General features: G+C 44.2%; 1 protein-coding gene across 1 annotated transcript in view; it reads right to left on the bottom strand.

Moving 5' to 3' along the window:
* Positions 1-25,691, bottom strand: part of strip1 (striatin interacting protein 1) — a 215,805-nt gene that overhangs the window by 119,349 nt on the left and 70,765 nt on the right. Inside the window, exons 7-10 of the mRNA XM_087973399.1 lie at positions 23,257-23,363; positions 20,319-20,446; positions 19,313-19,495; positions 2,561-2,781 (exon numbers count right to left, since the gene is read on the bottom strand). Of these exons, the coding sequence (XP_087829525.1) occupies positions 2,561-2,781; positions 19,313-19,495; positions 20,319-20,446; positions 23,257-23,363 (639 nt within the window). The remainder of the gene's footprint in view (positions 1-2,560; positions 2,782-19,312; positions 19,496-20,318; positions 20,447-23,256; positions 23,364-25,691) is intronic.

Raw genomic sequence — 25,691 nt, 5'->3', positions numbered from 1 at the left:
GGATAAAGTTGCTTAAATGTAATATTACACCACTAATTCAGTTACTAAACTATTATAAATGATTTATAAATGATTTGGTGAGCTTGGTAGGGGGTAGGTGACCCACTGTGCCCAAGTCTTGGGAGGAGCACTATAGACTCAGTCTTACTGGGTCGCCGCCATCTTGGATCCCCCAGCCCTATGCATCTTAAATCTTGCCTCATTGCATCGTAATTGCCTTTTCCCCAGCTATAACTCTTGCCCTGCGGTATATATAACTATCCCTTTCCATCACTAAATTCAACATTACCGAATTGTGGTCACTATCACCAAAGTACTCACCTTAAAATCTAACACTTGGTCAGGTTCATTACCCAGTACCAAATCACCCCTTGTTGGCCTGTTTACATACTGTGTCAGGAAACCCTCCTGCACACATTGGACAAAACTGACCCATCTAAAGTATTCGAAATATAGTATTCCCAGTCAATATTAGGAAAGTTGTTATGAAGACCCCATAACAACTACCCTGTCACTCTTGCTCCTATCAAGGATCATCTTTGCTATCCTATCCTCTACATCTCTTGAACAATTTGGAGGCCGAGAGAAAACTCCCAACAGGGTAAGCTCTCATTTCCTGTTTGTAATCTCAGCCCATACTACCTTAGTTGACGAGTCCTCAAACACCCTTTCTGCAACCATGATACTGTCCTCGACTAACAGCGTCACACCCTCCCCTCCCACCCCCCACCTTCACCATTTTCTCTGTTCTTACTGAAACATCTAAATCCCAGAACCTGCAATTCCTGTCCCTGCTCTACCCATGTCTCTGAAATGGCTGCAACATTGAAATATCAGATACCAATCCATGCTGCAAATTCACCCACCTTATTCCAGATGCTCCTGGTGTTGAAGTAGACACACTTCAAACCAACTTCTTGCTTGCTGGTGCCTTCTTGTGATCTTGAAATCTTAGTTCTGACTTCACTACTCTTAACCTCCCGTATACTCGAACTACAATTTTGGTTCCCATCCCCCTGCTGAATTAGTTTAAAACCACTGAACAGCATTAACAAAACTCCTCCCCAGGACGTTGGTACGTAAGTATTCTCACTGCAAGAGCAGGTCAGCAGCTGGGAACTCTGAATTAGGCAACTTGCCTCTTGACCTCATTAAAGCCAGTCTACAAAGTACAAGTCAGGAATGTTTGTTCACCACCACCCAGGACAAAGCAGCCTGCTTGACTGCCACACACCTAACACCTTCAACATTCACTCCCTCAACCACCAATACATCCAGCAGCACTAAGCACCATCTATAGAAACACCCAACTCATCGAGGCTCTTTTGACAGCATTTCAGAAACCCATGACTTTTACTGTGGAGAAGGACAAGGACAGCAGACACTTGGGAGCATTGCTCTCCATATCACACACCATTGTGACGTGGAACAGTACTGGCCATTCCTTCAATGTCACTCAGCCAAAATCTTGAAAAGCACTGTGGGCATCCTTTTACAAAATATAACCCCTACAGTGCAGATAAAGGACATTTGGCCCAATGAGTCAGCAGTGATTCTTCAAACAGCATTATTACCAGAACTCCACATTTAACATAGCTAACCTACACATTCCTAGACACTACAGGGTAACTTAGTGTGGCCATCCCTACATCTTTGGACTTTGGGAGGAAACCAGAGTATCTGGCAGAAACCCATGCGGACACGGACGGTTACCAAGGCTGAAATCAAACTCAAGTCCCTGGCACTGTGAGGCAACAGTCCTAACCACTGAGCTACTGTACCGCTGGTTGACATGGACTGCAACAGTTCAGCAAGGTGCGTACCAGCACCTTCTCAAGGGCAAAAAGGGATGGGGAATAAATGCTCATCTAGCCAGCAACACCCACATCCTGTAACTAATCATTTTTTTTTAAAAAGGTGCCATACAGATTGCTCATAAATTATCCCCCTTTACAATATCACTTCTTTTGGGCCACCTAAAGAGAACCATGGAAATAACTGCAAACTGAATTAAAAGCTCACTTGCAAAAAAAAAACACAGAATAGAGAATAAAAGAAAAATTGCTGGATCGTCTGTCATCTTCACCCTTCAATGTTTTAAGCAGTTTTGTGCTGCACTGCTGTCAGGAGTAGCAATGATGACATTTCTGCCCTGGTCCTCTCCATAAAATTCATTCGCTATCAATGACAGCATGATCAAGGTTGGAGTTCTCTTTCTTCACAGTTGAACGTGTTGATAATCAGGCTGACATTTACTTATTCATTAGCAGGCTTGTCTCTCAATTCTAAATGGAATGAAAATCAAAGGCTAGCCAGTGCAGAAGTGGAAAATCCTTGCCTTAGTGTGCAGTTTCACCAATTGAGGATGCATTGTACAAATGTAAAGGGCAATACAAGAAAGTGTTTCCAGAAAGCAGAAGAGTGGTGACAACTCCTAATTTATGTCTACCAATGGCACTAATGTTTGTATTGGAATATATATTGTCAAGAAACCAAAATAAAGAATACACATCTAGTCTAGTTAATCTCACTGAATAGACAATGAGGAGAAACTGTTTACCTCACTTTTGGGGCCCAAGGCAGTCCCTTTGGGAGTGATAATCGTTCAACAGTAGCATGTGGGAGCGCTGGTGGCAAAACCTCTTCCCTTTCTAAAGAAAATGTTTCAGCCTCAATTGAGTTATCGTTATCATCATTCTCATCATCATCCTCACGAGGATCATCTGTTTTGTACGGGTCTTTCTCATTATAAGCATCCAAATTATCCTGCTTCATCAGTGCCTGTATTGGAAATAAGAACAAAATGATTTAATGGATAGAAAACTGTCAGAGTACAAAAGCTATTTAACACAAAGTGATCAAGTTGTATTCCAAGTAATTTCTTCATCTAATTTACGAGAAGGCCGTTGAACCCTCAAGACTATTCTACAATTCAATAGGATAATGGTTGATCTGACATTCCTTATGTCCACTTCCCTGCCCTCTTCTTGTAACTCTTGATGCCCCATCTGATCAAGAAACAGAGATAGGAGGAGTAGGCCATTCAACCCTTCAAGCCTACTCAGCCAACGAATATGATCATGGCTGACTGTTGAGCTCAATACCCTAATCTGCCCTCCCCATATCCCTTGATCCCTTTAGCCACAAGAACTATATCTATCTCTTCTTGAAGCACATGTTTTAGCCTCACTTTTTGAAGCTCAGCACTCTCTGGGTGAAGAAATTGCTCTTCATCTCAGTCCTAAAAAGTTTACTCCTTACCATTTAACTACGACACCTAGTTCAGGATTCCCCCCACTATTGTGAATATCCTTCCTGCATCTAATCTGTTTAGTCCTGTTAAAGTTACAGAGTTTTCTACGAAAGTCTCCCTCACTTCTCTAAACTTTCAGTGAATACAATCCTAACAAAGTCAATGTTTTCTCATATGTCAGTCTTGCCACACAAGGAATCAATTTGGTAAACCTTCGTGCATCCCCTCTGTAGCAAGAAAATCTTACGTCAATAAAGGATAGCTGTTTATCTATCTCAGCCTTAAATACAGGCAAGAACTCTGCTCCCACAGTTCTTTGGTCTCTTGGCAGCTTTTGACGGGCTCCGGCCTGGTCTGTTGGTGGCTCGTGGTGGGCCTGGGCCTGGGCACTTGGTGGTATGTCAGCTGGTGTCTCAATGGCTCATGGTGGTGTTTTGGCTAGGCTAGCTTTTTAACACTCATTTCTCTACTTTGCACCTAAATCTTTTTTGTACCTAGGTACCTACGATAGCACTATGCGTGGTGACATTATACACTTTTCACTGTTTTTCTGTACTTCTGTACTTGAGTACATGTGACAATAAAATCTAAATCTAAGTTCCCACTTCGTTGGACGAGGGGGCCGGGTCGGCGCTGGACGAGGGGGCCGGTGTTGAACGGGACGGGGCGGGGTGGTGGCCAGGACGATGTGGGGGCGGAGGGGCGGGGTCGGTGTTGGACGTGGCGGGAGGACGGGGTCGGTGTTGGACGGGTTGAGACTCGGTGTTGGACGGGGTGGGGGGGGCAGGGTCTGTATTGGACGGGGTCGGGGGCGGGGGGGGTTTGGACGGGATGGGGGCAGTGTTGGAAGGAGCAAAGGCGGGGGCGGGGTTGGACAAGGGGACGGGGTCGGTGTGGGCAGGGGAAGGGGTCGGTGTTGGAGAGGGCAGGAGCAGAGCCGGGGTCGGTGTTGGACTCGGCGGGGTTGGACAGGGTGGGGGGCGGTTTTGGATGGGACGGGGTTGGACAGGGCGGGGGCAGGGGCGGGGGTCTGTGTTGGATAGGGCGGGGGGCGTGGTTGGACAGGGCGGGGGCAGGGGTCGGTATCGGTGTTGGACGAGGGGGCAGGGTTGGTGTTGGACGGGGTGGGGGCAGGGGTGGTGTTGGATGGGATGGGGGCAGGGGCGGTGTTGGATGAGGGCGGGTGGGCAGGGGCGATGTTGGGCGGGGGGGCGGGGTCGGTGTTGGACGGGGGGGCGGTTTTGGACTGGCTTGGGGGAGCAGGGTCGGTTTTGGGGACGGGGCAGTGTTGGACACAGTTGGGGGTGGGGGGCGGTTTTGAGGGCGGGGTGGTGTTGGACGGGGTTGGGGGTGGGGCAGTGTCTGGGCGTTGTTGGACGGGTTGGGGGCGGGGGCAGTATCAGGGGCGGAGGGCAGGGGGTTGGTGTTGGACGGGGTTGGGGGCGGGGCAGTGTCAGGGACGGGGCGGTGTCGGAGAGGCAGAGCGGTGTTGGACACGGGCGGAGGGGGGCAGGGTTCGGGTAGGCGTATTGCATGCTGCTGCAGTCTCCTGAACGGGGAGCAGAGTTTAAAAACTCAAAACCCTAGAGGAAAGGCATTTAATCGATTAACCGAATAATCAATTATCCAAACAAAATAGGGCCAGTTCATCTTGTTCGAATAATCAAAGTTCCCCTGTAGTTTGCATTCGCCTTTGTGATGCAGGACACTGTAAACAATCCCAAAGCTATCAAAAGGAAGGTGTTAATGAAAGGAAAGATCTTGTAACAGCCTCTATCAAGGTTGCCAAAGTACTTAGCAAACTAATTGCAAGTCAGACAAATCACCAGGACCCAATGGCCTGCATCCAAGTATTTAAAAGGACGAGACTGCAGAGATTGAGGCAGCATTTATTGAAACATTCTAGACTTCACAGGACTCAGTGTTTCAGCAAATTGGAAAACTACTCATGCTACACCCTGAATGGAGAGGGACAGAAAGTGGGAAACTATAGGCCAGTTAGCCTAACATCTGATGTTAAGAAAATGCTAAAGTACATTATTAAGGGGGGAAAAAACAAGGCATTTAGAAGAGCTTAAGGTAACTAAAGAGTCAACATGGATTTGTGAAAGGAAAATCATGTTTGTCAAATTTGGTAGCATTCTTTGAGGATATTACAAGCAGAAGTGATAAAAAGTCAACTGGTCAATATAGTGTATTTGGATTTGCCATAAAACGGTTATCGCACAAGATGGGAGCTCGTAACACTGGAGGTAATATATTAATGTGGATTGAGTATTGGCTAATACAGAGAAAACAAGGTTGGGATTAATGGGTCTTTTTCAGGTTGGAAAGACATAACTAGTCATAAATGTCATTCCTAACCTCTCGTTTGCTTATTACTGCCAGAATCCCTACAGCATGGAAGCTGGCCATTCAGCCCACTGAGTCCACACTGACCCTTCCAAAGATCATAAGCCTGAATAAATCATAGCTAATTCACCTAACCTACATGTCCCTGGACACTGTGGCTAATTTAGCATGGGCAATCCAACTAACCTGCGCATCTTTGAACATCTTACTATCTGTATAAATGACTTGGTAGCGAGGTAGGACATAATGTATCCAAACTCACTAGCAATAGAAAAATAGGTGGAAGAGCCTACTGCAACTGGACAACAGATAGGTTGAGTGAGTAGGCGAAACCTTGGTAGATGGCATTTAATACAGGAAGTGAAAGGTCATGAAATTTGGTCAGAATAATCAAAAGACAGACTATTGATTAGAAACTCCCAAAAAAAGAGAGAAGCTCAGTAGTTTTTTTTTGGGGGGGGGGGGGAATTCTTCTGTATGAAACATAATATATGCAGGAACAATAAACAATTAAGAATGAAAATGGAATTATGGCCTTCAGTTCTAGTGGCTGATGCATAGAAAAAGTGGAGTGGGCCCTTCTGCCTTTCGGGCCTGCTATGCCATTCACCATGTTCACGCCTGATCATTCAAATCAAACTGCCTATTCCTACTTTCTTTCCATACTCTTTGATCCCTTTAGTTCCTAGTGCTATATCTAACTCCTCTTGAAATCACACAATATCTTGGCTTAGACTGCTTCTGTGATAGCAAATTCAACAGGCCAACTAACTCAGGAAATTTCTCATCTCAGCTCTAAAAGGCCTACCTCATATCGCCCAGTCATCGAGAATAATTCCTGTGTTCACCCTGTCCAGTCCTGTTAGGTGTCTATGAGAACTCCCCTAATTCTTCTGAACTCCAGCAAACGTAATTCTAATTGATTCAACCTCGTCTCATGTCAGTCTGGTAAACCTTTGCTACATCCCCTCTATAGCAAGAATATCCTTCCTCAGATAAGGGAAACCAAAACTGCACATAATATTTCAGATGTGGCCTCTACAAGGCTCTGCATAGGTGCAGTAAGACATCGCTGCTTCTTTACTGGAATCCTCTTCTCAGAAAGGCCAACATACCGATTGTGTCACACAACAAAATGGCATTTATTCCTTTCTCATCGCATAATACCCAGTCTAGGATGGCCTGTTCTCTAGTTAGTTCCTCAATGTCTTGGTTCAGAAAACCATCTTGTACACAAGCCAGGTTTATACTTAATATGACAACTGTATAGAGGGTTGGTGCAGCTGCAACTGGAGTACTGTGCTCAGTTTTGAACCCTGCATTAAAGTTAAACAGGCATTGAAGGCAGTTCTCAGAAGAGATTTATTAGGTTGATTCCTGAGATGAAAGCGGTGGCATATCAAGAAGAGCTGAATAGGTTAAGCCTTTACTCAAGATAGTTTAGAAGAATGAGGAGTGATGTTATTGAAACATACAGGATTCTGAGAGACTTAGAGTAGATATTGAAAAGATGCTTCCACTGGTGGTGCAAATTGAGATCTAGGCGGGGAAGTAGTTACAGAATAAGAGGACACTCATTTAAGGGGATGAAGTCCTGCAGAGTGAATAAAGAGAGTTAGACAGGAGTTTAAAAAGCAGCACCTCAAAAGTAGTAATCTCTGGATTACCACATGGTTCAACATGTTCATGAGAATAAGACTAGAAGGGTATGGCAGATGAATATGTGGCTGAAGAGCTGGTGTAGAGGTAGAAGGAGTAGAGATTCAGAGTTTTGAATTATTGGGACCTTTTCTGGGGCATAGATGACCTATCCAAGATGGACAGGTTTCACCTAAACTGGAGGGGGATCAACATCTTGATGGGGAGATTTGCTTGAGCTACTCAAACGAGGGTGGGATCCCAAATAGTAGTGAGATGAAAGTGAAAGTTGAGGCTAGTACTGAAGTTAAAAGAATACTTTAAATAGACAAGGCTTTCAAGAGCACAGCAGGGAATGAGGGAAGATTGATGAATGAAACAGCATTTATTTCAATGCAAGAGACCTGCCAGGTAAGACAGGTGAATTCAGGGTAAGGATGGGAACATGGGTCTGGGATATCCTAACTATTACAAAAGCATGATTGAGGGAGGGACAGGACTGTCAGCTCCATGTTCTGAGTTACAGATGCCATTTGGAGGTTAGACGAGGAGAAAAAGGTGGTGGTGCTGGGGGGGGGTGATATTTTAATTAAGGAAAACATCACAGCAGTGCTTAGAGAGTATATTCCTGAGGTATTGTCCATTGAGGCTGTATGGGTGGAACTGTGGATTAAGAGTGGTCACTTTGATGGGATTGTACTATGCCCCCCCCCCCCAATAGTCAGTGGGAAATTGAGGAGCAAATATGTAGGGAGATTGTAGATTGCTGTTGAATAATAGGGTTGTAAATGTACAGGATTTTAACTTTCTAAACATAGACTGGAACAGCCATACTGCTAAGGGCTTGGACAGGGAGGAATTTGTTAAGTTTTCTGGAAACAAATCTTAATCAATATGTAGATGATCTACGAGTGAAAAAGCAAAACTTGACCTCCTCTTGGGAAATAAAGCAAGACAGGTGATGGAAGAATTAGTAGGGGGAGAACTTTGGGACCAGAGACCATAATTCTAATAGTTTTAAGATAGTCATAGAAAATGATAAGTCTGGTTTACAAGTTAAATTTCTAAATTGGAGCAAGGCTAATTTTCATGGCATTAGACAGAAGCTTTCAAAAGTTGATTGGGGGAAGGCTGTTCGTAGGTAAAGGGACATCTAACAAGTATAAGGTTTTCAAAAGTGAGATTACGGGTTCAGAGCCAGCATGTTCCAGCTAGTGAGAAAGGCAAGGCTGGCAGGAATAGGGGACACTGGATGACTACAGATTTTGAGACTTTGGTCAAGAAAAAGGTCGATTAAGAAAAGGAATTCCTGATGAAGGGCTTTTGCCAGAAATGTCGATTTTCCTGCTCCTCCCATGCTGTTTGACCTGTTGTACTTTTCCAGCACCACTCTAACCTTGACTCTAATCTCCAGCATCTGCAGTACCACTTTTGCTTAGTTGTCTAATGTACTTCAGCAAAGTATTCAACAAGATACCGCATGGCAGAGTGGTTAGTAAGGTTAGATCAAGTGGAATCCAGGGAGAGCGAGCCAACTGGATATAAAAATTGGCTTGACGGTAGAAGACTATCAGGTAATTAGAACATAGAACATAAAACAATACAGCGCAGAACAGGCCCTTCCACCCTCAATGTTGCGCCAATCTGTGAACTATTCTCAGCTCGTCCCCCTACACTATCCCATTATCATCCAAGGATTGCTTAAATCTCCCTAATGTGGCTGAGTTAACTACATTGGCACATTGGCAGTGTGGTAAGGGCATTCCACGCCCTTACCACACTGAGTAAAGAACCTGCCTCTGACATCTGTCTTAAATCTATCACCCCTCAATTTATAGTTATGCCCCCTCGTACAAGCTGACGTCAACATCCTAGGAAAAAGTATTTCACTGTCTACCCTGTCTAATCCTCTGATCATCTTGTATGTCTCTATCAAATTCCCTCTTAGCCTTCTTCTTTCCAATGAGATCAGACCCAAGTCTCTCAGCCTTTCCTCATAAGACCTTCCCTCCAGACCAGGCAACATCCTGGTAAACCTCCTGCGCACCTTTTCCAATGCTTCCACATCCTTCCTGAAATATGGGGACCAGAATTGTACACAATATTCCAAGTGTGGCCATACTAACGTTTTGTATATTTGCAGCATGATATTGCGGCTCCGAAACTCAATCCCTCTACCAATGAAACCTAACACACCGTATGCCTTCTTAACAGCACTATCAACCTGAGTGGCAACTTTCAGGGATCTATGTACATGAACTCAAAGATCCCTCTGCACATCCATACTACCAAGAATCTTTCCATTGAGCCAGTACTCTGTCACCCTGCTATTCTTTCCAAAGTGCATCACTTCACATTTAGCTGCATTGAACTCCATTTGCCACCTCTCAGCCCAATTCTGCAGTTTGTCCAAGTCCCCCGCAACCTGCAACATTCTTCCAAACTGTCCACTACTCCACCGACTTTAGTGTCATCTGCAAATTTACTAATCCATCCACCTATGCCTGTGTCTAAGTCATTTATAAAAATGACAAACAGCAGTGGTCCCAAAACAGATCCTTGTGGCACATCACTAGTAACCGGACTCCAGGTTGAATATTTTCCATCACATACCACTCGCTGCCTTCCTTCAGAAAGCCAGTTTCTAAAATAAACTATTAAATCACCCTCAATACCATGCATTTTCTACAACAGCCTACCATGTGGAACCTTATCAAAGGCTTTACTGAAGTCCATGTATACCACGTCCTCTGCCCTACCCTCATCTATATAGACCATAGAACATAGAAAAGTACTTCACAGAATAGGCCCTTTGGCCCATGATTTTGTACTGAGGTTTAATCCTAATGTAAAATATAGTAACCTAACCTACGCAACCCTCAACTCACTGCTATCCATGTGCATGTCCAGTAGTCGCTTAAATGTCACCAATGACTCTGCTTCCACCAACACAGCTGGCAACACATTCCACACATTCACAACTCTCTGCATAAAGAACCTACCTCTGATGTCTCCTTTATACCTTCCTCCTAATATCTTAAAACTATGACTCCTCGTACCAGTCAATCCTGCCCTGGGGAAAAGTCTCTGGCTATTGACTCTATCTATTCCACGCATTATTTTGTACACCTTGATCAGGTTTCCTCTCTTCCTCCTTCTCTCCAGAGAGAAGAGTCCAAGCTTAGTCAACCTTTCTTCATAAGGCAAGCCCTCCTGTCCAGGCAGCATCCTGGTAAACCTTCTTTGCACCCTCTCCAAAGCCTCTGTATCTTTCCTATAGTAGGGCAACCAGGCCAGACACAATATTCCAAGTATGGCCTCACCAGGGACTTGTAGAGCTGCAGCAAAACCTCGTGGCTCTTAAAATCGATCCCCCTGTTAATGAAAGCCAAAACACTATATGCTTTCTTAACAACCCTATCCACTTGGGAGGCAACTTTGAGGGATCTATGTACATAGAACATAGAAGAATACAGCGCAGTACAGGCCCTTCGGCCCTCGATGTTGCGCCGATCCAAGCCCACCTAACCTATACTAACCCACTATCCTCCATATACCTATCCAATGCCCGCTTAAATGCCCATAAAGAGGGAGAGTCCACCACTGCTACTGGCAGGGCATTCCACGAACTCACGACTCGCTGAGTAAAGAACCTACCCCTAACATCTGTCCTATACCTACCCCCCTTAATTTAAAGTTATGCCCCCTTGTAATAGCTGACTCCATAAGTGGCAAAAGATTCTCACTGTCGACCCTATCTAAACCCCTAATCATCTTGTATACCTCTATCAAGTCACCCCTAAACCTTCTTTTCTCCAATGAAAACAACCCCAAGTGCCTCAGCCTTTCCTCATACGATCTTTCTACCATACCAGGCAACATCCTGGTAAACGCCTCTGCACCCGTTCCAGTGCCTCCACATCCTTCCTATAGTATGGCGACCAAAACTGCACACAATACTCCAGATGCGGCCGCACCAGAGTCTTATACAACTGCAACAAGACCTCAGTACTCCGGAACTCAATTCCTCTACCAATAAAAGCTAGTACACCATATGCCTTCTTCACCGCACTATTTACCTGGGTGGCAACTTTCAAAGATCTGTGTACATGTACTTGCACACCAAGATCCCTCTGTTCCTCCACACTGCCAAGAATCCTATCTTTAATCCTATAGTCAGCATTCGAGTTCGACCTTCCAAAATGCATCACTTTGCATTTATCCAGGTTGAACTCCAACTGCCATTTCTCAGCCCAGCTCTGCATCTTGTCTATGTCGCGCTGCAGCCTGCAGTAGCCCTCTATACTCTCGACGACATTTCCAAACTTTGTGTCATCTGCAAATTTACTAACCCACCCCTCTACCTCGTCATCCAAGTCATTTATAAAAACTACAAAGAACAGAGCCCTGCGGGACCCCACTCAACACTGACCTCCAGGCAGAATACTTTCCATCTGTAACACTCTCTGCCTTCTATCAGCCAGCCAATTCTGAATCCAGATAGCCAAAACTCAATGTATCCCATACTTTCTGACCTCATGAATGAGCCTACCAGAGGAACCTTATCGAATGAGGAGAAAGCGAGGTCTGCAGATGCTGGAGATCAGAGATGGAAATGTGTTGCTGGAAAAGCGCAGCAGGTCAGGCAGCATCTAGGGAACAGGAGAATCGACGTTTCGGGCATTAGCCCTTCTTCAGGAACCTTATCGAATGCCTTGGTGAAGTCCATATACACCACATCCACTTAGGATTTCCCTATTACCCTTCTTGAAAAGAGAAACAACATTCGCCTCCTTCCAATCCTCCAGTACGACTCCAGTGGAGAATGAGGAGGCAAAGATCTTATCAGCGACTGAGCAACTTCCTTTCTCACTTCCTGGAGCAGCCTAGGATAAATCTAGTCTGGCCCTGGGGACTTATCAATCTTAATATTTTCCAAAATTTCTAGCACATCAACTTCATCAATCTTGATCTGGTCAAGGCTGTGTCCCAGCTTCTCTAAGTTCTCATTCACAACAAGGTCCCTTTCCTTGGTGAAAACTGAAGCAAAAAACTCATTTAGGGCTTCCCCTATCTGCTCAGAATCCACGCACAAGTTCCCTCCGCTATCCCTGATCGGCCCTATCTTCTCCCTGATCATTCTTGTATTCCTCACGTACGAGTAAAATGCCTTTGGGTTCTCCCAAATCCTTCTTGCCAAGCCTTTTTCGTGCCCTCTCCAGACTCTCCTCAGTCCATTTCTGAGCTGCTTTCTAGTAAGCCTGTAATCTTCTAGATCCTCGCTTCCTCCACCTTATGTAAGCTGCCTTCTTCCTTTTGACAAGAAGCTCTTTTGTTTTCGTCATCCAAGGTTCCTTAATCCTACTCCTTCTCACCTGTCTCAGAGGAACAAATTTATGCATCACTCGCAACAACTGCTCCTTAAATAGTCTCCAAATGTCTGCTGTGCCCTTTCTGTGGAGCAATTGCTTCCAGTCTGTACTTCCCAACTCCTGTCTGATAGCATCATAATTTCCTTTTCCCCAATTAAATAGAACATAGAACATAGAACATAGAAGAATACAGCGCAGTACAGGCCCTTGGGCCCTTGATGTTGCACCGATCCAAGCCCACCTAAACTACACTAACCCACTATCCTCCATATACCTATCCAATGCCCTCTTAAATGCCCATAAAGAGGGAGAGTCCACCACTGTTACTGGCAGGGCATTCCATGAACTAACGACTCGCTGAGTGAAGAACCTACCCCTAACATCAGTCCTATATCTACCCCCCCTTAATTTAAAGCTATAATTTAAATCTCTTCCTTCAGTAACTGCTCCTTTCTCTCTCCAAGGCTATGGTAAATGTGAGGCAGTTGTGATCACTGTCACCAAAGTGTTCTCCCACCGCGAAATCTGACACCTGTCCTGGCTCGTTGCCGAGCACCAAATCCAAAACGGCCTCTCCCCGCATCGATCTGTCTACATACTGAGTAAGGAAACCCTCCTGAACACACCTAACAAAAACGGCTCCATCCAAACCATCTGCACTAAGGAGGTTCCAGTCAATATTGGGAAAGTTGAAGTCACCCATAACAACCACTCTGCTACTTCTGCATTTTTCCAGAATCTACCCTCCTATGAGATCTTCAATCTCTCTCCTGCTATTAGGTGGTCTGTAGAAAACCCCCAATGTGATGGCTGTTCCCCTGCTGATCCTAGCTTCCACCCATACTGACTCAGTAGACAAACCTTTCTCGACAACCTTCATTTCTGTAGCTGTGATGCACTCTCTGATTAGCAATGCTACACCCCCTCCTCTTTTTCCATCCTCCCTGTTCTTTTTAAAACTTCTAAACCCTGGGACATCAAGCAACTATTCCTGCCCTTGTGGAACCCACATCTCCATTATGGCCACAACATTATAGCCCCAAGTGGTGATCCATGTTCTAATTTAGTCACTCTTATTCCAGACACTCCTTGTATTAAAGCAGACACACTTTAACTGATCCCTTTGTTTCATCGCATGAGAAAACTTGCTGATAGATTCAATACATCCTGTCACTGCCCCATCTGCAACTAACCCCATATCAGACATGTGGTTCTGATTCCCACCCCCCTGCCAAACTAGTTTAAAACCTCCCGAATCACACGAACAAATCTCCCACCCAGGACATTTGTACCCCTCCAGTTCAGGTGCAACCCGTCCTTCATGCTTGGTCACCTTCTCAAAAATCTCAATGGAGGTTTGTGAGACACTACCTGCCCTTGACAAATCCATACCTGAAATCAAATTGTTGCTTGCTAGATAATAATAAATCTTATCTCTTCTAATTCTTTCTTACAACAGAAGTAAGGCTCACTGGTCTATAATTACCTGGGTCATCTCGACTGCCCTTCTTGAACAAGGGCACAACATTTGCAATCCTCCACACCTCTGGTACTAAACCTATAGACAATGACGACTCAAAGATCAAAGCCAAAGGCTCTACTATCTCCTCTCTAGCTTCCCAATGAATCCTCGGACAAATTCCATCCAGCCCAGGTGACTTGTCTACTTTCACTTCTTCTAGAATTGACAACACCTCTTCGTGGCTAACCTCAATCTTTTCTAGTCTAATGTCTCGTATCTCATTCTTCTCCTCTACAATATTCTCCTTTTCCTGAGTGAAAACCGATGAGGACTGTTCGTTTAGCACCTCTCCGATCTCCACAGGGTCTACACTCAACCTCCCACTTGTCTTTGACTGGCCCTATTCCTACCCTAGTCATCCTTTTATTCCTCACATACATATAGAAAGCTTTAGGGTCCTCCTTTATTCTATTTGCTAAAGACTGCTCGTGTCCTCTCTTTGCTCTTAACTCTCTCTTTAAATCCTTCCTAGCTGATCTGTAACTCTCCATCACCTCATCTGAACCATCTTGTCTCATCAACACATAAGCCTCCTTCTTCCGCTTAACAAAAGATGCAATTTCTGTAGTAAACCACGGTTCCCTTACCTTATCACTTCCTCCCTGCCTGACAGGGACATACCTATCAAGGACATGCAATACCCCGTTCCTTAAACCAGCTCCACATTCCCATTGTCTGCATCCCCTGCATTTTGCTACCCCATTCTATGCATCCTAATTCTTGCCTAATTGCCTTATAATTGCCCTTGCCTCATCGATAACTCTTGACCTGTGGCATGTACCTATCCCTTTCCATCACTAAACTAAACATAACTGAATCATGGTCACTCTCTCCAAAGTGCTCACCTACAACTAAATCAAACACCTGGCCTGATTCATTACCAAGCACCAGACCCAGTGTGGCCTCCCATCTTGTCGGCCCTTTGGCAAACTATGTCAGGAAACCCTTCTGTACACATTGGACAAAAACTGATCCATCCGACGTACAAGAGTTATACCATTTCTAATCAATGTTGGGGAAGTTAAAGTCCCTCATAATGACCACCCTGTTCCTTTCACTCCTACAGTGGGCGGCACGGTGGCAAAGTGGTTAGCACTGCTGCCTCATAGCGCCAGAGACCCGGGTTCAATTCCCGCCTCAGGCGACTGACTGTGTGGAGTTTGCACGTTCTCCCCGTGTCTGCGTTGGTTTCCTCCGGGTGCTCTGGTTTCCTCCCACAGTCCAAAGATGTGCAGGTCAGGTGAATTGGCCATGCTAAATTGCCCGTAGTGTTAGCTAAGGGGTAAATGTAGGGGGTATGGGTGGGTTACGCTTCGGCGGGGTCGGTGTGGACTTGTTGGGCCGAAGGGCCTGTTTCCAACACTGTAATGTAATGTAATCTAATCTAATCTAATCTACCCAGAATAATTTTGCTAATCCTCTCTTCCATCACCTTGGAGCTCTGCGGAGGCCTACAAAAAACTCCAAACAATGTGACTTCTCCTCTCCTGTTTTTAACCTCAACCCACACTACCTCAGTAGACGAGTCCTCATCAAAAGTTCTTTCAGCTACCGTTATACTATCCTTGACGAACAAGGCCATACCTCCCCCTCTTTTACCATCTTGCCTGTTCTTAATGAAAGACCTAAACCCTGGAAACTGCAACATCTATTCCTCACCCTGCTCTATCCATGTCTCCGAAACGGCCACAACATCGAAGTCCCAGGTATTTATCCATGCTGCAAGCTTACCGACCTTATTTTGGATACTTCTGGCGTTGAAGTTGACAGATTTCTGACACTAAGGCTCAGACAGGAAGGGGAGAAAATAGAAAAGCGCTAGTGGTAGGGGACTCAACAGTAAGACCGATTGACAGAAGATTTTGTGGTCAGGAATGGGACTCCTGGAAAGTATGTTGCTTCCCCGGTGCCTGGATCCAGGATGTCGCCGATTGGGTATACAGGATTTTGAAGGGGGGAGGGTGAGCAGCCAGCAATCATGGTACATATTGGCACCAATGATATAGCCAGGAAAGGGATTAAGGATCTGAAAAGTGACTACAGAGTGCTAGGTTGAAAGCTGAAGAGCAGGACGAGTAGAATAGTGATCTCAGGATTGCTACCGGTGCCACGAGACAGTGAGGTAAGGAACAGTCAGCAAGTGCAGCTTAACACGTGGTTGCGAGGCTGATGCAGGAGGGAGGGCTTCAGATACTTAGATCAGATGAAAGACTCAACAAACAATCCAGGTCTTTTTCAATGTATAATTTCAGTTACATCACACTATAAATTTTTGCTATAAATTCTGTGTCTTACAGTTGTGTCCTCCACAACCACCTGATGAAGGAGCGGCGCTCCAAAAGCTAGTGCTTCCAATTAAATCTGTTGGACGATAACCTGGTGCTGTGTGATTTTTAACTATGGTGTTTTGGCTTTCGTTAACGGGGGAGCAAGCTTAAGAGCCGTGAGGTTTTGCTGCAGCTCCACAAGACCTTGGAGAGACCACACTTGGAATATTGTGTCCAGTTCTGGTCATCCTAATATAGGAAAGACACGGAGGCTTTGGAGAGGGTGCAAAGAAGGTTTACTAGGATGTTGCCTGGACTGGAGGACTTGTCTTGCAAAGAGAGGTTGACTAAGCTCAGACTTTTTCCTCTGGAGAGGAGGAGGAAGAGAGGTCACTTGATTGAAGTATACAAGATAATGAGAGGCATAGATACAGTCGATAGCCACAGACTTTTCCCCAGGCAAGATTGACTGGCACAAGGGTTCATAGTTTTAAGATGTTAGGAGGAAGGTATAGAGGAGACCTCAGAGGTAGGTTCTTTACGCAGAGAGTTGTGAATGCGCGGAATGCATTGCCGGCTGTGGTGGTGGAAGCGGAGTCATTAGGGACATTTAAGCGACTGCTGGACATGCACATTGATAGCAGTGAATTGAGGGGGGCGTAGGTTAGGTTATTTATTTTATATTACAAATACAGAGGAACCTCGATTATGTGAATACCAATTATCTGAAAATCAGATTATCTGAAGGAGATCTCGAGGTCCCGATGGCAATATTACATCAAAGACGTGTTCCCAACAGTGATCGTGGGGGGCAGTGTTGGACCAGGTTGGGGCTGGGGGGGTGGGGAGATGTTGGGGGCAGGGAATGGTGTTGCACGGGAGGCAGGGGCGGTGTTGCATGGAGTTGGGGGCGGGGGGCCGGTTTTGGACAAGGTTGGGGGTGGGGGGAACAGTGTTGGACGGGTTTGGGGGCAGGGATCAGTGTTGGGGGCAGGGGGTTGCGGTGTTGGACAGAGTTGGGGGCAGTATTGAGGGCAATTTTTTCATAGAGGGTGATGCATGTATAAAACGAGCTACCGGAGGAGATGGTAGAGGTGGGTATAATTGCAACATTTTAAAAGACATTTGGACAGGAATAGATTAAATTAGATTACCTACAGTGTAGAAACAGGTGCTTCGGCCCAACAAGTCCACACCGACCCTCCAAAGAGTAACCTACCCAGATCCATTTCCATCTAACTAATGCACCTAACACTATGGGCAATTTAGCATGGTCAATTCACCTGACCTGCATATCTTCGGATTATGGGAGGAAACCGGAACACCCAGAGAAAACCCCCACAGACATGGGGAGAATGTGCAAAGTCCACACAGACAGTTGCCTGAGGTGGGAATCAAACCCAGGTCTCTGGCGCTGTGAGACAGCAGTGCTAACCACTGAGCCACCATGCTACCCCTCTTCAACTCTGATCTCCAGCACCTGCAGTCCTCACTTTCTCCCAGATGAAATGGAGCCAGGCACACTTAAAGATGGATCCTGCAGGAGTTGCAGCCAGGGCTCTGTCAGCAGGGGACCAAGTACAGACAGAGAGGCATGAAACACTCAACAGCTACTCCCTGACAGACAATAGCCCCAGGAACCAGTACGTGCTTCAGTCACAGCAAACATCCAGGCCTCCAGAGCCACAGCCAATTTCCAGTTTCCTTCCTTAACTATACCGACTATCTGAAAGTGCAAGGGTCACAACAGAGAGTGAGTCAAGACTGTAGCCCTAACAAACCTGCTGAGATCCTGGAGCTGCTTGGCAACGTGACCTGGGACAAGAATATAATCAGTATTATTCCCTGCCATCTAGATGTTGGCAACTGCAATGGATAAGGAGCCCAAAAAGCTATTGGGAGGTTTCAGCATAGCCCAAGGCGATAACCTGCCTAACACCCAGCCATGTGCTACCCAAGAAACCAGTTATGCCAACAAGGAGACCGGATGAGCTGGAACAGCAATACAGGAGAGACACCTGAAATTAAAGGTGCAGCTCCTTACAGATTCTGTCTCCTGCCCCTATGGTGCATCCAAACAAAATACAAGAGGCAGATCTTCCTTGAATTATTTTTGCCTCTGGCATTAAGTTTTCAGGTTCTGGATTAGTGGTGCTGGAAGAGCACAGCAGTTCAGGCAGCATCCGAGGAGCAGTAAAATCGACGTTTCGGGGAAAAGCCCTTCATCAGGAATACAGGCAGAGTTATCTCTCCACCCTTCAGGCTCTCTGCCTGTATTCCTGATGAAGGGCTTTTGCCCGAAACGTCGATTTCACTGCTCCTCGGATGCTGCCTGAACTGCTGTGCTCTTCCAGCACCCACTAATCCAGAATCTGGTTTCCAGCATCTGCAGTCATTGTTTTTACCTTTATTAAGTTTTCAGGGGCTACTTCTAATGTTTCCATGGTAAATTTGTATCTGTTCCCATACATTTTAAATCCTGCAAGACAAGCACACAAGGAGAAGGGAATAAATGGTTGTGATGGTTGAGAAAGAAGAGAGGTGGCTCAAGAGTATGAACGTTGATATGGTCTGGTTAGGCCAAACGGCCCGTTTCTGTGCCAGTAGTCCTATGTGACCCTTTATAAACTACTCCACCAACCTCCATCATCCATTCATGCTCAAAGGAGCCAAGGCACAATGGAGAACACTCTTCATGCAAGGAAAGACACATTAGAACATTTTCTAAATGCCAAGAGATGAGAAACCATGGAGGAGAAATAAAATTGGGGTGCCCAAAGAAGATTTTCTTTCTGATAGTCACATTGGAAATAAATGAAAATACAAGAATTTTGCTTGTGCAAATATCTGTGCAAGCAAATCATCAGTATTAATGGCACCCGATTTGGTCAATGCATGTCACTCTCACCTTGTGCTCTCGGCGAGCCCGTTTCTGCTGCTGCTCTATTAGGTCAGAGGCAGATGCTGGTGGTGAGGCAGCTCTCATGTTACGGATCACTTTGATGCTGTCTTCAGGGAGTGGTGGCAGACCAAGTGCCTCACGTTTCTTCACTTTAAGAACCTGCAAGTCTTCAAAGCCTCCTAGCGATAGCTATTAAGGAGCCAAGTAACACTGAATTAAAGATCTAAGGAGGATGAACTATTTGCGCAACACTAAAATGCTAATATAAACTTGTGTTCATACTCACTGATTTTGGAATTTTAATATGGAGCCGCTGGTGTTTGACTGGGGGGGATAAAGTCAGAAATCACACGACACCAGCTTATAGTTCAACAGGTTTATTTGAAATCACAACCATCTTACCATTATCTCTCTGCCTATGCATTCTGTGCCTGTGCTTCCCTCCACTTGACCTGAAGGAGCAGTGCTCCGAAAGTTTGTGATTTCAAATAAATCTGTCGGTCTATAAGCAGATGTTGTGTAACTTCCGACTTTGGAATTTCAAACATGCGCAAAGGGAACATCTCACATACAAATGAGATGGTTTGGTGCATTTTCTAATCTATGAATATTAACCCAATAATCACTGGCAACCTGACATCTTACTCAAGTGCATTTGCCAAAACAGGATGCTCAACTTTCCAGGATAATACAAATGCCTCTAATTCAACACCCACTTGCCTGACAGGTCAACGAGAGTTCATAGATAATAAAACAGTAACAAGAATCACAATATTATTGCATTGCAGCTCACAGTCTGTGACCAATTTTAATGCTCTTGTTGGTTGATGAAACTAATTCGAAGCAAATATGGATTAAAATGAGGACATGTTTCTGACTTTATGCAATAGACTTTCCACCTAAACCAGAAAAAGTTGCCATTTTTTTCTTAACAAATGTAAAGCACAAACAAACCTCTTTAAATCACAAATACTAGTGATGAAAACAAATCTCCTATTTTACTAAAACTCACCAATACAGTTTTCCAAAGCAACAAGAGAACCTTCTTCATAGGGAAATGGGGAGCATGACCACTGCAGAATTTGGTCACCATCCCAAATAGCATAACTGAAAATGGTTCATTGTTGTACAGGGATACACCTTGGGAAAAGAAAAAGGCAATGTTATGTATTTGTACAAAGACAAATCTGAAACAAGCACAATAATGGAGAAACTCAATTGGTCTGGCAGCATCTGTGGAAATAGAAACAGATTTAACTCAAAGTCCAGTATGACACTTTATCAGAACTTTGTGGAGATTCTGTGGTCAGTTTTCACATGAGCCCTGATTAATGCATACCTATCTTTAGGCTGCTTTCCAGAAATCCAGACTTCAATGAGCTATAAATTCCTCCAACTAAACACTGGTTGCACATTATTTTCTATGACTGACTTTTGACTTTCAATTTGCATATATTTGACACGTTTCCATTCTCAACTGAGCCTCAGAAAAGATTTACAAGGATGTTGCCAGGATTGGAGGATCTGAGCTACAGGGAGAGGCTGAACAGACTGGGGCTGTTTTCCCTGGAGCGTCGGAGGCTGAGGGGTGACCTTATAGAGGTTTACAAAATTATGAGGGGCATGGATAGGATAAATAGACAAGGGAGTCCAGAACTAGAGGGCATAGGTTTAGAGTGAGAGGGGAAAGATATGAGAGAGAAGTAAGGGGCAACTTTTTCACACAGAGGGTGGTACGTTTATGAAATGAGCTGCCAGAGGATGTGGTGGAGGCTGGTACAATTGCAACATTTAAGAGGCATTTGGATGGGTATATGAATAGGAAGGGTTTGGAGGGATATGGGCCGGGTGCTGGTAGGTGGAACTAGATTGGGTTGGGATATCTGGTCGGCATGGACGGGTTGGACCGAAGGGTCTGTTTACATGCTGTACATCTCTATGACTCAGGCAAAACCCAGATATTTGGCAACTTTGACATTCTGTTCATGAGAGAAACGTCTGATCACATCTACGTATATTGTCGCCAATGTAAACGTCGGCTTCAAAACACTACCCTCACAACACCCTTGTGTCTTGAACCATTTGGGCCCCACGGTTTCCCTATGCGACTTCACCACCCTGTTGATCTTCAGGTACTCCTTAAAACAGATGTTTAATTAGGCTGCACTCGTTGACTCCAAGCAGTATTTGCATTAGCAGTGACATCGCTCATGCAGTAACTCTGAGCAACAAATGCAAACTAATGACAGTTTTTTTTTTGGAAAGTACATTGGGTAAGAGAAATAAAGTATAAAAACAAAAGTAAACTTATTTTAATTTTTAAGTATCTGCTTAAATAGTGTACACACATTCTATGCATGGTTGGCAATCATGGTAGGTGTTGGTTTTACTTAACCTTTTAATCTTTCATGATATCTCCTTATTTGGCTTAGCAGCTTATTTTTTTTCTAACCATGTTACAGAAATACTGCAGAATTTTTTAACGCTAAAAACACTGGATAAATACATTAATCCAGTAATGGGGAAGCTAGAAAACTTGAATTTTACATTGTGTAATTAAGTCATAATGTACAAATTAATCAAGTTTAGAGACAATTATTATTTTCTATGGTCATCTGAATATGAACCAAAGCAATTTACGTATTCAGGTTGGGCCTTGTCTCACGCAGTGTTTATTTAACCTGGAGAGAGTGATAGCATACTTGTATAAAATACATGAAAGCTCAACCCTGATATAAAATAGGATTCTGTTGTTTTGTCCATTAGTCATGCTGTTTGCCAAATCAATGGAAGACACTCTAACCAAATGGTCAATGCAAAATACTCAGGACTTAGTGGACTAAATATTTCACTGTACTCAATGTATCTACATGGATTCCAATTCATAACACTACACAAATGCTAGCATTTTCAATTTTTCCTGCACATTTTTGGGCATTTGTAAATAATTTTCTTGAAATTAGATAAACTGATCTTTGTACTTAATAAGCATTCACAAGAATTTCTGCAAATCTAAAACTAGGGCCATAATAAATGTAGTCAAAAATAAATGAAATGAAAGATACAGTAGAATTTTGTTTACCCAGAGTGATGAGAACACAGAACTCACCAGCACAAGGAATAACTGAAGCAAATTCAGTGTATTCATTCAAGGGAAGCTGAAATATAAGGTACACTGATTGCAATAGGTGAAGTATAATGGGAAAAGCTTCATGTAAAAAAGATGCAGGTAATAAGCAGCTAGGATAATTGAGGAGAAAGTGAGGACTGCAGATGCTGGAGATCAGAGCCGAAAATGTGTTGCTGGAAAAGCGCAGCAGGTCAGGCAGCATCGAAGGAGCAAGAGAATCGACGTTTCGGGCATGAGCCCTTCTTCATGGCTTTCCTGAAGAAGGGCTCATGCCCGAAACGTCGATTCTCCTGCTCCTTTGATGCTGCCTGACCTGCTGCGCTTTTCCAGCAACACATTTTCAGCTCTGATCTCCAGCATCTGCAGTCCTCACTTTCTCCTCGAAGATTTTAACCTACTGCGAATCCTCTTGCAAGGATGCCTTCCTTGAAGAAGCTCTCTTCCTCCCTCTACAAGATTCCTGAAGAAGGGCTCATGCCCGAAACGTCGATTCTCCTGCTCCTTGGATGCTGCCTGACCTACTGCGCTTTTCCAGCAACACGTTTTCAGCTGGGATAATTAACCTACTTCTGTACAGTAAGTTCTGTGACAATTATGAATTATTCAGGCTTGATAACAGTAGCACAAGTTAAGTTAAGCCCCATAAGGAGTTGATTTATGGAGCGGAGGGATAGAAAAACAGAGTACGGATAAATGTTAAATATTTCTCTCCCTTCTTAACTTCGAATATTTTGTTGTCTTATGAAATATCATGTATAAAAAACAATTCACTTGTGGTTCCTTTTATTATCAATAAATCTGACAGAACATATCGTCACACCTAGGTCTGTTCTGAAGGTCTCCCTCATTGCCCTCCATTCCAGATTATCCTCTTCTGTTTCCTGACGGATTGTCTCCACCATCAGGTACATTATGTTCAGTAGCACTCTGAGAAACAGGAATTTATAGTTAACAAAGGAATGTCATGAATATATTAGACATGAGTTGACTAATGCAGGACTCATGATGCAGAGCAGGGTAAATACACTGACATAACATCACCAAATAGCAAGCAAGCAATTATCAGACATTTATGACACAGCAAAAAGCCCTTGGCCCATTGTTTGTCAGTCAAGACCCTAAACAAGCCTCTAAATGAGATTTTTCTAATCCCATTTTCCAGTACAAGGCCCATAGCCTTGTATGCCTTTGCACTGCAATTGTACATCTAAATGCTAATTGCCGAAAATAATTGTGAAAAGATCAGTTGGTTTTCATCTTAAACTGTGACAGCTTTGCCATATAATTGAGCTCCTCACTCTTGAAACTATATTCCACAAATTCAGAATCACAGATGTCTTACATGAAGGATGAGACTATTTGGCCAATTATGCGTGCACCAGCTCTTTAAAATCAGCATAATTAGCTTGTGCCAATCACTTGCTTTTTTCTCATACTCTTGAACACTATTTTTGTCCAATATAATTGTCCAATATCCCCTTGACTGCTTCCAGTAAACTTGCCTTCATACTTCTAGGCAGTGCATTCTAAATCCTACATACTCGATGAGTAAAAAAGGTTTCTCATATCGCGCATTACAAATCACTTTAAACCTATGCCCTCTCACTCTTGTTCCTTTTACAAATGAGAACAATTTCGCGTATCCACTCTATCCAGCCTGCTCATATTTGAAATCAGATATCAGATTTTCTCTGAACACTTTCTCTCCAAGGAGAATAGTCCTATCTTCTCTAATCTATACACATCACAGAAGTTTCTCATCCCAAGATCATTCTCATCAATCACAACTGTAATAATGAGGATTATTTTCCAATCTTCACTATACATCGGTGAGGTGGCAGAGAAGTGGAAGAATGCAAATATAGTTCCATTGTTTAAAAAGGCTACAAAGGAAATACCAAATAACTATATTTGGAGTGCCGTCACTAGCGGTGTTCCGCAAGGATCTGTTTTGGGACCATTGCTGTTTGTCATTTTTATAAATGACCTGGAAGAGGGGTTAGAAGGTTGGGTGAGCAAGTTTGCGGATGATACGAAAGTCGGAGGAGTTGTTGACAGTGAGGAAGGATGTGGCAGGTTACAGCAGGATATAGAGAAGCTGCAGAGCTGGGCAGAAAGGTGGCAAATGGAATTCAATGTAGCTAAGTGTGAGGTGATTCACTTTGGGAAGAATAACAAAAAGATGGGGTACTGGGCTAATGGTCGGATACTTGGTAGTGTGGATGAGCAGAGGGATCTTGGTGTCCATGTACACAGATCTCTGAAAGTTGCCACCCAGGTAAATAGTGCGGTGAGGAAGGCATATGGCGTACTGGCTTTTATTGGTAGAGGAATTGAGTTCCGGAGTCCTGAGGTCATGATGCAGTTGTATAAGACTCTGGTGCGGCCGCATCTGGAATATTGTGTGCAGTTTTGGTCGCCATACTATAGGAAGGATGTGGAGGCACTGGAACGGGTGCAGAGGAGGTTTACCAGGATGTTGCCTGGTATGGAAGGAAGATCGTATGAGGAAAGACTGAGACACTTGGGGCTGTTTTCATTAGAGAAAAGAAGGTTTAGGGGTGACTTGATTGAGGTGTACAAGATGATCAGGGGGTTAGATAGGGTTGACAGTGTGAACCTTTTCCCGCGTATGGAGTCGGGTATTACAAGGGGGCATTGCTTTAAATTAAGGGGGGGTAGATATAGGACTGAAGTTAGGGGTAGGTTCTTCACTCAGCGAGTCGTAAGTTCATGGAATGCCCTGCCAGTAGCAGTGGTGGACTCTCCCTCTTTATGGGCATTTAAGCGGGCATTGGATAGGTATATGGAGGATAGTGGGTTAGTATAGGTTAGGTGGGCTTGGATCGGCGCAACATCGAGGGCCAAAGGGCCTGTACTGCGCTGTATTCTTCTATGTTCTATGTTCTATATGCCAATTATTCTCACTTTGTGGTGGCCAACTATTTAAACTGATTGGGATAAAATGTTACTTAGAAAGGCATGGACTAGTCAAGAATAGTCAGCATGGTTTGTTTCCGAGATTTTGGTAAGGCATTTGACAAGATCCCAAATGGCAGATTGGTCAAGAGTACAAGCCCACAGCATAGAGGGTAATATGTTGAATTGGACCTAAAGTTGGAAACAAAAGGTAATGGTCAATAACTCCCCTTTCAAATGGGAAGTTATTTCACGTCATGTTCCGCAGGTCTCTGTGCTGAGACTCCTTTGTTTGATTTGTACAGTAATAATTAGGACTTGAATGTGGGGGGACAA

This window comes from Chiloscyllium plagiosum, unplaced genomic scaffold (assembly GCF_037043375.1).
Source record: "Chiloscyllium plagiosum isolate Xiang-an unplaced genomic scaffold, Cpla_swu_hap1 HiC_scaffold_26, whole genome shotgun sequence".
NCBI classification, from domain to species: domain Eukaryota; kingdom Metazoa; phylum Chordata; class Chondrichthyes; order Orectolobiformes; family Hemiscylliidae; genus Chiloscyllium; species Chiloscyllium plagiosum.
This window is presented reverse-complemented; position numbering and strand designations above follow the sequence as displayed.